At 47.2% G+C, this 13,677-nt stretch overlaps 1 protein-coding gene across 1 annotated transcript in view; it reads right to left on the bottom strand.

Annotated features, from left to right (window-relative positions):
• Bltp3a (bridge-like lipid transfer protein family member 3A) overlaps positions 1–12,854 on the bottom strand; it is a 53,993-nt gene extending 41,139 nt beyond the window's left edge. Inside the window, exon 1 of the mRNA XM_085679895.2 lies at positions 12,692–12,854. Coding sequence (XP_085536021.1) covers positions 12,692–12,735 — 44 coding nt within the window. The 5' untranslated portion in view covers positions 12,736–12,854. The remainder of the gene's footprint in view (positions 1–12,691) is intronic.
• Positions 12,855–13,677: the final 823 nt, after the last annotated feature.

Raw genomic sequence — 13,677 nt, forward strand, 5'->3', positions numbered from 1 at the left:
CTGTAAGCAAACCCCTGATTAAATGTGTTCTGTTATGAGAGTTGCTTTAGTCATGGTGTTTCTTCACAGCAATGGATAGTAACTAAGACACATTACACTAAGGTCCCAGTCTCCCCAGTCATGTGTCATGGAATGAGAGAATGCTTCCTTCCCTCTTTAAACACAGTGCAAAAGCATTTATCCCCACTCTGTAGTCTAGAAATGTAATATTAGAGACGATGGAAATTGCTCAGTGGTTAAAGTTCTTACCAGTCAAGCATTAACGACCAGCGTTCAGATCCCCCAAAACCCATGTAAATACCAGGCAGAGTTAACAGCCCGCCTGTCACTGCAGTCTCAGAAAATGTAAACAGAGGAACCCCAGAACAAGTTGGCCACTGAGGTCATAGTAGGGAGTTCTATGAGATATTCTGCCTCAATGAGTAAGTCTGAAGAACAATGAAGATGATTCCCCAATACCAATATTGAACCTCCACATATATACACATGTACCTATACCCATCCATATGTAAAATCATGCATGTATACATGCACAACACACATAGAAATATGAAAAATAAAGAAATGTGATTAAGGCAGGAGAAATGACTCAGCTGGTAAAATACTTGCCACCCAAGGCTGATGACCCAATTTTGGTACCCAAAATTCAAGGATAAAACTGACTACAAATTTGTCCTCTGATCTCCACACATGCTGGCATAAACACCCTCTACAACAAATGTATTGGTTTTATTTATTTTGTTTTCTCAAGACAGAGTTTCTCTGTGTAGCCCCAACTGTCCTGAAACTCGCTCTGCAGATCTGCCTGCTTTACAGGACTAAAGACGGAATGCTTCAGAGAAAAAACAGGAGGCCTCCCCCACCCCAACACAAAGATGACACAGTGAAGCAGCCGTGTTACTTTTAAAATGTTATTTCTACCCTGGCATGGTAGTGGACACCTATAATCTCAGCACTAGGGAGGCTAAAATAGGAGAATTATAGATTCTAGGGCTACACAGTAAGGGTATGTGCTTCAAAAACCATACAAACACATAGGCTGGCCAGGCAGCTCCGTGGCAGGGCACTTACACAGCATGTACAATGCCTGGCACCCGAGGAGAGGAGTCAAGAGCAAAACAGCATGTGTGTACTCTGTAGATAGGGAACTAAAAGTCAAGAAGCTAAGAAGCTTGCTAAGCAAAGGGCTTGGAATTCATGGAAACTAAATCCTAGCACTTTCTGCGACACCAACAAGCTCTCAACTCAATCTCTCGAGGCAAGTGCTTCTCGCCAATGAGATCCACTAGAGCTACAGAAAGGCCTTGCATGTGCTAGCCCACAGTACGGCCTTGCATTTGATAGTCCACAGTATGACTTTGATGTGCTAGCCCACAGTACGGCCTTGCATGTGCTAGCCCACAGTACGACCTTGATGTGCTAGCCCACAATGAGACTTTGCATGTGCTAGCCCACAGTATGACCTTGATGTGCTAGCCCACAGTACGGCCTTGCATGTGCTAGCCTACAGTACGACCTTGCATGTGCTAGCCCACAGTATGGCCTTGCAGTGATAACCCACAGTATGACTTTGCATGTGTTAGCCAACTAAACTGCTACACTCAGCCCCAGATTTTCTTTCAATTTTTTTTTTTAAGACAAGGTTTCTCTGTAGCTTTGGTGGCTGTCCTGGAATTAGCTTTTGTAGACCAGGCTGACCTCGAACTCACAGAGATTCGCCTGCCCCTGCCTCCTGTCTGGCTCAATTTTTTTTTTTTAAGTTTTATTTTAATCCATGCTTGTGAGTGTTTGGCTAGTATGTATGTCTATGCACCAACTGTATGCCTAGTGCCCTCAGAGGTCAGAAGATGACATTAAAACTGTAGTTATGGATAATTATGAACACTACATGGGTGCTAGTAACTAAACCCAGGTCCTCAGCAGGAACAAAAATTGCTTTTAACTGTCAAGTCATCTCCAGACCCAAGTTTTCTGCTTCTAATAAAATACTACAGAAAAAGAACCCATAAGTTTGAAAGAGAGCAAGAGGCTGGGATGTACAGGAGGGCTTGGAGGGAGGAAAGGGCAGGAAGAAATTATGTAGTTATATTATAATACCAAAAACTTAAAATTTGCCGGGTGGTGCATGCCTTTAATCTCAGCACTTGGGAGGCAGAGGCATGTGGATCTCTGTGAGTTTGAGGCCAGCCTGGTCTACAAGAGCTAGTTCCAGGACAGGCTCAAAAGCTACAAAGAAACCCTTTCAACAAAACCACACACACACACACACAAAAAAATAATTAAAATATATTTATAAGGCTGGAGAGATGGCTCAGAGGTTAAGAGCACTGCCTGTTCTTCCAAAGGTCCTGAGTTCAATTCCCAGCAATCACATGGTGGCTCACAACCATCTGGAATGGGGTCTGGTGCCCTCTTCTGGCCTCCAGGCATACACACACAGACAGAATATTGTATACAAAATAAATAAATAAATATTAAAAAAAATATATTTATAAAGTTAAAAGAAAGTGCTTCCTATAAGCCAGCATAAGCCTGGCATGGTGGCACACATTTGAGAGGCAGAAGCAGACAGATGTCTATGAGTTCAAGGCCAGCCTGGTCTACATGAGTCCCAAATCAGCCAGGGATACACAGAAAGACCCTGTCACAAAAAAAAAGTATGACTTTTTGTCAGGCACAGTGGGTCACCCCTGTATTCCTACCACTCAGGAGATACAGGCAGAAGGATTGCAATTATGGGGCCAACCTAAGATACTTACTGAATTCTAGGTTAGATCAGAATACAGAGAGAATACTCCACACCCAGCCTGCTGACTTGGTTTCAAATCAATGGACCCACATGGTGGAAGGAGAGAGCTGACTTCCAAAAGTTATGCTCTGACCTCTTTGTGGCACAGGTTCGCGCACACACCTACAGGCACGCGCACACACACACTTTAACACACCAATGTAAAGAGAGACCCTGTTATAAAAAGTTGTAGATAAGCTACGCAATTCAAATTTCTATTTTTGAAGGAAAAAAGAAATGTGTCAATGGGTAGCTAAGATTCCAGAACAGAACACTCAAATATTTAGAGAACAACCCTCTACTCATTTACCGTATCATAGTTACTTTGAGAGCTGTCACATCTACTCCGAGTAAGACATGTTTTGTCTGAGGGTTCTAACATGACTATCTCCACTGTCTCTTTGTAATTTGAATATTATTCTGGAATTACATCACATGTTCTCAAGATTAGGCCATCAGAATCTAAAAACTGAACACAGACGAGGGCCTTCACCTCAGTGATAGCATGTGCTAAGCAGTGCAAAGCCATGGGTTCAATCCCTAGCACCACACACACACTGAGCAGACAGCAAAACAAAGTGTTCAGTGGTTTACCACAGGAAAGGGCTTTAAACATTTTGTTTCCTGTGGGTTCTAAGACAAGGCCCCATACTATAGCCGGGCCTGGCCTTGACCTTGCAGGCAATCCTCCTGCTTCAGCTTAGTAACAGCTGGGAGAGCCACCATATCTATCTTTTCAAAATAAAATTATATGTTCCAGAACAGCTGCAATGAAAGGACATAAAATGTCAAGTGTTGCCCAGGATCTAGAACCAAAGTTCCCATGCTTCAGTCGCAGACAGACCAGTTGGCATGAAAGCCCACACACTCTACAACCCAAAAGATCCCAAGCCCTGGTCTTAAAGAGACCCCCCACAGGTGTGTAACATTTGTCACTGAAAGACATGTCCTAAGACATCCCTAGGATCACACTATTATTCATAATGTCTTAACTGAGAAAATACAGAACATTCACCAAGAGCAAGTATAAGGAAATTGAATTCTATTCCCACTAACAGAACAGCATACAGTAACGGAGTACACGGCACAAGCCTGATCGTATACTACAACAGACAGGCTAGGGAGCTGGCTCAATGGGTAAAATGCTTCCGTGCCAGCATGAGGACCTGAGTTCAGTCCTCACCACCCACACAAAAAGTCAGCTGAGGTAGGGTACATTTCTAATCCCAGCTCAAGGGAGACAGAGACAGGAGTTCCAGGACCCAGTGAGGTAACTGATAGAGAGCTACGGAGAAAAGATGTATGAACACATGCACAGACATACCTGTTTGCCTCGGGGCTTCAACCCAGCTCCTGGCATAAGCTCCCTCCCCTGGAAGTTGCCTCAGTCCAAACTCCACCTCCAAGCCCGCCAAATGATGACCCCTCCCCAGGGAAGGCCAGGACCACTCCCACAGGCTATTTAAACTCCCCCCCCCCAGAATAAGCACGCGGTCTTCCCCACTCCATGTTTCCCCAGGCCACCCAGGAGTAAGGCCATCTATTAAACATGGGAGTCTTTTAATTCAGTTTAATCTGGTCTGATTGGGATTATTTGCATTGGCAGAGAGGCTCGTCTAAGAGAAAATACCTAACATTTGGAGGTTCCACAGTGACGGGCTGTTTTTCCCACAGGCCCCGAGTCACATGTTGGAAAATGCCACCGTTCTTGCACATACTCTCCACCAGGCTAAGATCAGCTTCATTTTGGCGAGTTCTCCTTTTTGACTACACACCTCTCTAGGGTCCAGGAACCCATTTGGGTTTATTTATGGTCAATTTTCGGGCTTTTCCATGGGAGTCACGACTGTGTCGAATGCTGGATTCAAGCGGTGAGCCAGGCCTTGCTGAGGTGGGACTGAGTGGATAGAGACATCTGCCACTCATTTCTCATGCCCCCCCCCCCCCGTTTCTAACTCAAGAGCCCTGTCCCAGTGGACACACAGTGGTAGGCTTGAGTCCCAAGATTTGGCACAGACTTCTAAATGGGCTCTTGCGATTCAAAGCCAGATCCTCTAACGCCCGTGGGCTGCCTTTTACAAAAAAATCCTTTTAAAATGGTGCTATCTAACATAAAAACAAACAAGGTTCCAAAAGGCCACGGTTTCTGGATGGGGGGGGGCGGGGGCGGGGCGGGGCCCACTCCCTTCCCTGCTTCTCTAGCTGTTCGTCTGTTTGTTCTCAACAATGGATCCAGATCTGTTCCCCCCTCACCCTTCTACCCTAAAACCGTATAATTCTTCTGTCCTTATGTTTCTGTTCCCTCTTGCAACGTCTAATTCGGTCCATAGCGGGACCACCTCTGTGCTTCCCTGGCTTCTGCCGCCTGCATATACCAGGATTTTTAAGTTGGTCAGCTGACACAGGCTCCTAAGTGTTTTATTTGTCTGTTAGAATAATGTGGCCTCAATATGTCTGTGTGAGTATATGGGTGTGTTTCCACAGTATGTTTGCTTTATGTCTCTGTGAATATGTGTGTTTGATTTCTCAGTATGCTTGTTTTATTTCTCTGTGTCTGTTTTAAGATCTGTAAAACTTGTAACTCCAGATTACAGCAGCTCTGGAAAGATAAAAACACGTGGGTAACCTCCTCTTTAACCCCATCACCATTTGGGTAAGAGTACCATGTGTGCTGGTATTCTTTGACTTATTAAAACATTCCTTTTACTCTTCTTACATTTACTAGCATTGGTAAGCTGTAACTAAGTGGGTAAAATACATGTCTAAATTTAGCTTATATGTCTAATTTAAATGTAACAGGCAATGGTACCCAATTCTCAAGTGTCTACAGATCTGAGAGTAAGGCATTTAACAAAAGAGCTTCTAACACAGAGACACACCAGCTCCCACAGCACCCTATAGCTCCTCCAAGAAGATGCACGGTTACAGAAGACCTTCCACCTCGAGGCTTGCCTTTGGGTTTGGCAAAGTCACCTGCACAGCAAAAAGCAGCCTTCTACCTCACCAGCTTCCTGCAAGCCACCAGGGGAATCGATCTTCTCATCCTGCCAAGACTAAATCTACCCCCAACAGGAAAATCTTACAAAGAGCACTGCTTCTAGGTTGGAGTTCTCCAAGGACTAAGGAGAGATGTGGGGTTTCCTGTATAGCTAAAAAAGCTGTCTCATTTCTGCTCATTTATCCCCCTTAGATCTGTCTAATGGCATTTGGTGACTTAGGGTACTCGTAGCTCATGACTTCATTTGTTGTTTCCTGCTAAAATACAGACAGGTTTGTCTCTTTAACAGGCTTCATAGTCCAGGGCTAACAGGTTTCAGGTGTATCTTCAGAGGCTCAGGTTCCAATTCCCTTTAATTGTCTTCTAAAATGTTCATACCTTTTAACCTAAAGCAATAGTCTTTTGCTATGACACCAAGATGTAAATCTGTTCCAGTTGTCTTACAGATACCTACAGGTTCCTGGGGAAAAGTTCTGCTGGTGTATCAAAAATCAAGTCTGAAAAAAACTAACAGTCTTCAGAGAGTTATTTTTAACCCCACCCATTTTTAAGAATATTTTACAGGTCACTACTGCTGTCTGGGCCAAGACCAACTTACAAAATATTCTCCAGACAATGCCAACACCTGCACCAGCTCCTGGGTCACCACTGGTACCAACTCTCCTGGATCAAGGATACCTACCAACTAAAATCTGATTTTATCTGCTATTTGTTCCACTCACATACCCAAGCCTCACCTGTACAACCGGGCACTTCTCGGTCCCATTCTTTCTGGTAGTTAATGACTCTTCCCATGGCTAGCCCCATTCATAGGGCCAATAATAATATTTTTTCTCCTAGCCACCTGCCTTCTCATCTCCCTCAGGAAACAGCTTCCTGAGGTCTCCAGGGTGACAGAAAACCGGATGTCACTCCAGCCACACCTCTCACTGAGCAGGAGCCCACCAACTCCTAGCTCTTCCCTCTCCCACGTTGCCCCATGCCCATAGGAAGTAGCCAGACTTGAACCGGTGCCCCTTTATCCAAGGAGTCTAAAATGTTTGGTTGAGGGGCTTCATCTCAGCTCGTTGGCACCCCTTTATCCAAAAGCTCTGGAATGTTTGGTCAGAATCATCACCTCCCTAACACCCCTTGATAAAAAGTCTGGATTGTTTGCCTGGGGGCTTCACCCCAGCTCCTGGGAGTTGCCTCAGTCGAAACTCCACCTCCAAACTCCACCTGTCAAACGGTGACCCCTCCCCAGGGAGGGTCAAGAAAGCCTGCCAAATGGTGACCTCTCCCAGGGAAGGTTGGGACCACTCCCACAGGCTATTTAAACTGTCCCCCTAGAGAATGAACATGTGGTCTCCAGGTTTCGCGTGGTTTCCATGTTTCCCTGGGCCACCCGGAAGTAAGGCCATCTATTAAACATGGGTGTCTTTTAATTTGGCTTAATTTGGTCTGACTGGGATTATTTGCATTGGAGAGAGGCTCGTCTAAAAGAAAATACCTAACAATACCCAAGGCACAAAAAGATGTTTAGGCCAAACAGAAGTCAGATGCAGTAGTTTAAACCTGTAACACATATACGTTCAATAAATAAAATGCTGAAAATATGTATGTGAATAAATAAACGCAATGGGCTAAGAATGCAGCACCATTGGTAGTATTTACAGCCCATGCTGAGGCACTGGCTTCAGTCTCTAGGGCACAGGGAGGGAAGTGGGGAGAGCCACAGGCAGTGGTGCACACCTGCAGTCTGGTGCCCGTGAGCCTGAGGAAGAAGACTGCAGAGCCTCTGGGGGCTGGGGACGCAGCTCAGTGGCAGAGAGCTTGTGTCAAGCACACAAAGCCCTGAGTTCTACCCCAGTACAAACCAAAACAAAATATGAATCTAAAATGTTGCTTGTTTTTGGTTTTTTGAGACAGGGTCTCTTTGTATAGCCTTGGCTGTTTTGAAACTCATTCTATAGGCCAGGCCGGTCTGGAACTCAGATCCACCTGCCTCTGCCTCCTGAGAGCTGGGACTGAAGGTGTGTGCCAACACCACCCAGCAAATTTCAAGATTTTTTTTTAAAGCACCTACACTGTGCAATCCCATTTATATAAAACAAGACAATGGTCCCATTTTGATGGAGAGGTAAGGACTGAAATAAGGCACGGGTGCGGCAGGAAGCCTCCTAAGTGCTGGGAATATTGCTTCTGCACCAGGTGCTTCAAGTAGGTGCCGTGTTCTGTCTGAGTATGCAAAGATGCAGAGCACTGCGGCAGCGGAGGTCAAAGGGCAGCTCCAGAAGGAGCCTGCACCGGAGTCTCCTTCTATCACTTACAAGCTGTGGTTCTGGACCCTTAACCCTCCAGATGAAATTCTTCATCCACACAGCAAGCTTCCGCCTCCAGCAATAATCTCAGTTCTACAAGACTGCAGATGCTTGTTAATACAGACGGCCACCACTAAATGCCTGCTGAGTAAACACAAGAGGTTTATTCTAAATCAACATTAGAAAATGAGAAAGGAAATGGAAACAGGGCTTGAGTGTTACTAGAAAATGGACGGAATAATTACTGGAGAAGTGACGGTGCTAAAAACTAGTCTCGCTGGCGGCAGTGGGGCTTCACTTTAATCCCAGCACTCGGGAGGCAGGGACAGGCGGATCTCTATGAGTTGAAGCCAGCCTGGTCTACAGAGCAAGTTCCAGAACAGCCATGTAGAGAAACCAAAAATAAACAAACAACAAAAATCCTAGTGTAGCACAAAGGAAGGAATTTAACCTACAAATTACGACTAGTCCTACAGACTTCCACCCAGAGGCCCTGACAGTCAGCTGTGAGATCTGAGGCCCGTGCATCCCGTGACAGAGGGATACAGTGACCTGGTGATCTTCAAGATCCTTCCAGTACTTTGACACTCTGGGGCACTAAGAAGCCCCATCAGGCCTGCAACAGCTCAATTCACTCAAGTCCTCTTTTCTCCAGAAGGAATTATGAAACTTCCCACATCTCTGAGTTCCAGCACCTATGTTTATAAAACTCCAGGCTGACATTTTCTACAGTCACTTAGGAGCAAATAACGAAGACCGCCAATGGGATTCTGACAGAGGCAGCAAGCATTCCGTCATCCGCACTTTGAACCTGTCCCCAACTCCTCTTTGTTTAACACAGTCTCTATGTCAGGCACCGTGACAAACGCCGTGTTCCCAATCCTCAAAGCCCTCTGCCAGCCTCTACTACTCTTCCCTATTCACTCACACTCATGACAGCACAGCTGGGAAAGCAGTCCTGGCTGACAACGGCGGAGCTAAAGATGAACCTGTGATGCTCTCTCCATCGAGAGTCCCGACTGACTTCACCGCCTATCGCATACCTTCTTACTTGTACAATCCATGGTCATTAGCAAGAAGAAATGCCAGGCACGGTGGCATTATATCAATAATACCAATACTCAAAGGCTGAAATAGACAGGCAGGGTTCTCAAGAGAGAGAGGGGGGAAAAAAGGAAACAAACAAAAAACACTAATAACCTAATTTAGTGAAAAATCTATTTTAGCATTTATTTATAAAACAGGGTCTCACCGGGCAGTGGTGGTGCATGCCTTTAATCCCAGCACTTGGGATGCAGAGGCAGGCAGATTTCTGTGAGTTCGAGGTCAGCCTGGTCTACAAGAGCTAGTTCCAGGATAGGCTCCAAAGTTACAGAGAAACCCTGTCCCGAAAAACAAAAACAAAACAAAACAAACAAACAAAAAAACCCACAGGGTGTTAGTAAACTAAATGGTCCAGGTTGGCCTCAAATTTAAGACCTTCCTGCCTCAATCTACTAAGGGTAGGGATTACAGACCTGTACCACCAGACCCAGCTAATTCTGACAATTTTTTAAATAAATAATTACTTCCTATTGCTAGGTAGAGTTCTTTCCACGGGTTCATTTCAATGAACATTTAATGGTGTATTAAATTTCTGCATATTAGACAATGGTCTCCCAAACCAGGGTGAAATTCCTAAGAGACATTTAATCCCCACTGCCTTCCCAGTGCCCAGATCAATATCTTACAAAGAGACATTTAAAATAAACATGTTAAATTAATAAAATTACCAGGATGCACTTTATCATCACTGGCCTGTCCTCTGCTCTAGGACACTGTCCCTGAGGTCAGATGGCACTGCCAGACACCTGTCACAGTTAACACAACTCTGCAAACCTCCCCAGCTTTCCTTCCCCACCAGGTGCCACAAGCCACAGAGCCACAGCTCCTTCCTCGCCCATGAGGGTGAACACAATACACATCAATGTTACACATGATTACAGAGTCCACAATAAACAAAGGCCCTGGGACTCTGGCCTTACCGACCAGACCTACAGCCTACTCCTCTGTAGGGGGACCTGACGGTGCAGCTTTAAGTAACCCTTCCTCCTCCCAGCCCCACACTCAGGATATCAGAAATAGCCCTCCATGTCAGGCATGCTATTCCTACTTTATTTAAAAACAAAAAATTTCTTCTCCCAGGACTCACCAAATGTGTCAGGGAACACACAGAGTTAGACGCCAGCTTGAGGGACATGACGCCTCAAGGAAAAAAAAAATCACAAAGGCTTCAGCACATATCTTTTAAATGTTATGTTCACAGAAGGTGCACAGAATGTGTGCACACGCTAGGGGAAGTGCGCAGAACATGTGTGCACTACGGGGGAAGCGCACAGAACGTGTGTGCACTACAGGGAAAGGGCCCCAGTGTTAGGAAGCTGGTTCGTCCACACTCCCTTATGTTCTGGACAAGTCACTCATCCTCACTGGGCTTCTTGCTTTCTCAGTCAAAAGTGAGGGGTTGAAGTCAGGCATGATGGCACATGCCTTTAATCCCAGCACTTGGGAAGCAGAGGCAGGAGGATCTCTATGAGTTTGAGGCCAGCCTGGTGTACATATGAAGTCCCAGAACAGCCAAGACTACACATACTGAGACCCTGTCTCAAAAGAGATCTAAGGAAAATAAAGAAGAGGGGAGGAGGGAGTGGAAGAAAGGGAGGAGAGAAAAGGAAAGGAGGGGGAGGGGATGAAAGAGCAGAGGGGCTGGACTACATCAAGAATTATTCACTTATTCCAGGATGCTCTGAGAGAGTCAGGTAAGTGCATTAGGATTCTCAACACCCACAAAAACTTCTATAACAAATTACCTGAAGTCAGGCCTGACGGCAAATGTCAATTATTGCAGCACTTAGAAGGTTAAGGCAGGAAACCCACTCCAGGCTCCCTTGAGCTGCAAAGTGAGGCACTATCTCGAGAAAGACAGAGGCAGCAAGAGAGAAACAAAAGATCAGCAAGATGGCGTTTGCCATACAAACCTGTTGACCTGAGTCTGATTCACAGAACCCGTATAAAAGTGGATTGAGAGAAGTGACGTCCCAAAGTTGTCTGGCACCTTCCACATGCACGCTGTGGTACTCCTGCACCTGCGCAAACGCCCACCACACACACATACTCCATAATGACAAAGTATTTTTTTAAACTGTCAGTATATATGAATTTGTCCAGACAGGTCTACAAACGGTACTAAATTGTCACACACATTATGACTGCAAACAATAAAAATACCCGTGTCCTATTGAGCACTATGTGTGAGGCTCTGTTGTAAGTCTTTACATGTAACAACTCACGTAGTCTAACACGTAGTCCAAGTCCAAGGCCAGACTTGATCTCCAGGCTGGCCTCAAAACCCCACTCCTGCCTCAGCCTTCAAAAGGCTGGACTGCCGGCATGTGCCACCACGGCAGCCTACAATAATCTTTGCGGTATATACCAGTACTCTCCTCAGTTTAAAGAACATGAAAGTCAAAGAGGAAGTGCCCGGGCTCGAGGAGGAGCCCTGGAGCCCAGGTGTGTGTAAGGGGGCTAACCAGAACATCTGAATCTAGCTGATAAAGTCTGAGCTCACATATGCCATGTCAGCCAGGAAAAGAAGGACACCATGTCAGGAACAGACTCACATACCATTTGCCAAATAAACACAATGAGAAGGCCTGAAAGGATACATCAGCACAATCCCTGGTGTTCCATATTGACACACACACAAACCCTCTTTAAAATCACTAGCCACCATGCAGACAAACTGGATCACTAGAGGAACTGAGACCACCTAATTAACAACCATTACCAACCCCAGGCTAGAAAAAGTTAAGAAAACGAATCGCAAAGCTAGCTCCCAATGTTCTGCAGTCACCAGTTCTAACAAGTTGTGCCATCACGTTGAGACCAGGAGTCCTTCAGGTACAGCTCAGAGTTGTCCTGCCAGCCAATCCCTCTTGCCCCAAACACCGAGCCACAGAACGACTTAGCAGAAGGCTACAAAGCACAAGCGGGCACTGGCTGTCACAAGAACTTCCATGGCATCTTAAAGGGAAGGTTGCTGAAACTTTATCCCCCAACTCTGACCTTTCTCCGATTCGTCTGTGTAATGAGAAGAAAGCGAAAAGGAGAAAGGAGAAAGGTCGGAAATGGAGGACTAGCCTCGGGTGAAGGGCTTACATCTTTTCAAGGGTGATGCAACAGGGTCAGACAGAAGAAAGCCAGCGCCGGCGCTGCAAACCTAAGGGGACCTGGGTACTGCAGCATCGGGCAAAGCGAGCAATGAAGAAGCGGAGGCTGGGCGGCTCTGGAGGCGGGAAGAGGCCTCGAGGGGCGGGCAGCGGTGCTCAAGAGGAATCGGCTGACCTGCCTGAGCTCCGTGCGGGTCTGGGCCAGGAAAAGAGCCGAGTGACCCGCGCGGAGGGAGGCGGCGGGGGGAGGGGAAAGAAAGGGACCGAGCCGGGGCGAAGGAGGAACGCAGCGCTGACAACGATCGGCGAGAGTAGAACCGGGGCCGCCCGGCCGAGCGCGGCCTGAGCGATCAGGAGGGTTCGGGAAGGGCCCGGGTACGCAGGGTAGCGCTCTCACCGGGACAGGTGCTTCAAGATCTGCTTCTTAATGATCCCGGCCATGCCGCGGCCGCGGCCTCCTCGGCTAGGGAGCAGAGGCGCCCCTCACCTCGCCGCGGCGCGGGCACCGGCTGCCGTAGCTACAGCGGGCGCCATGGCGCTCTGTCGCCCCTGCCGCGGCGCCCGGAGGTCCGCCACGTTCCCACCCACCCGCGCGCGCGCCGCCGCAGCCTCCCGCGGAGAAGAGCCGCGACCGCACGCCGCCCTCCCGGCTCCCGCTGGCGAAAGCGCTCGGCGAGGGGCGGGGACGCGTGCGGCGGCACAGGCGCGCACTGGGTGAGGGGCGGGGCAGCCGAGGCTCACGAGGCGAAAGGCGAGCTTTAGGGGCGGGGCCGGCGGGGCGGGGGCGGGGCTGGCGCGCTGAGGGAGGGGCGGGGTTCACTTTGTGAGGCGCTGGCTGGGGAATGCGGCTTTAGGCAGGACACTCCGGAGGCAGAGGCAGGCAGGTCTGTGAGATCGAAGCTAACCCGGTCTACATAGAGAGTTCCAGGACAGCTAGGGCTACAGTGAGAGACCTAAATCCAAAAAATAAAAATATGCAAGTGTCCTCTGGACCGTTCCTGTAACTTCTAAATCTGAAATCTCACGCTGAAGACGCAGCTCACTTGTGACTATGTCTGCTTGCAACCGCCCACAGTACCGAAGGAAAATGCCTCGAACCCTGAAGAGCAAGGACAATAAGAAATGTTTCCAGTGACCATGTCTGACAAACTCTTCCAGTGATTTTGAGCCAAGAAATCTGACCTTTCTTTAACGCTTACAGTTTCAAGGAAAAGAAAACCCTGCAGTTATTAAGCTTCTACTAAATACATAAGTATTATATGTATTTATATCTTCATGGTAAACAGTGACAGACAAGCCTTCAGGACTCTGTTGGACACCGGCGGCCAGGCTTGCTCTGCACTTCACCACTATATCTAGGAGTCTAAGACACCATCTGGTCAG

The sequence above is a fragment of the Myodes glareolus genome, chromosome 18 (assembly GCF_982192425.1).
Source record: "Myodes glareolus chromosome 18, mMyoGla1.1, whole genome shotgun sequence".
Taxonomy (NCBI): domain Eukaryota; kingdom Metazoa; phylum Chordata; class Mammalia; order Rodentia; family Cricetidae; genus Myodes; species Myodes glareolus.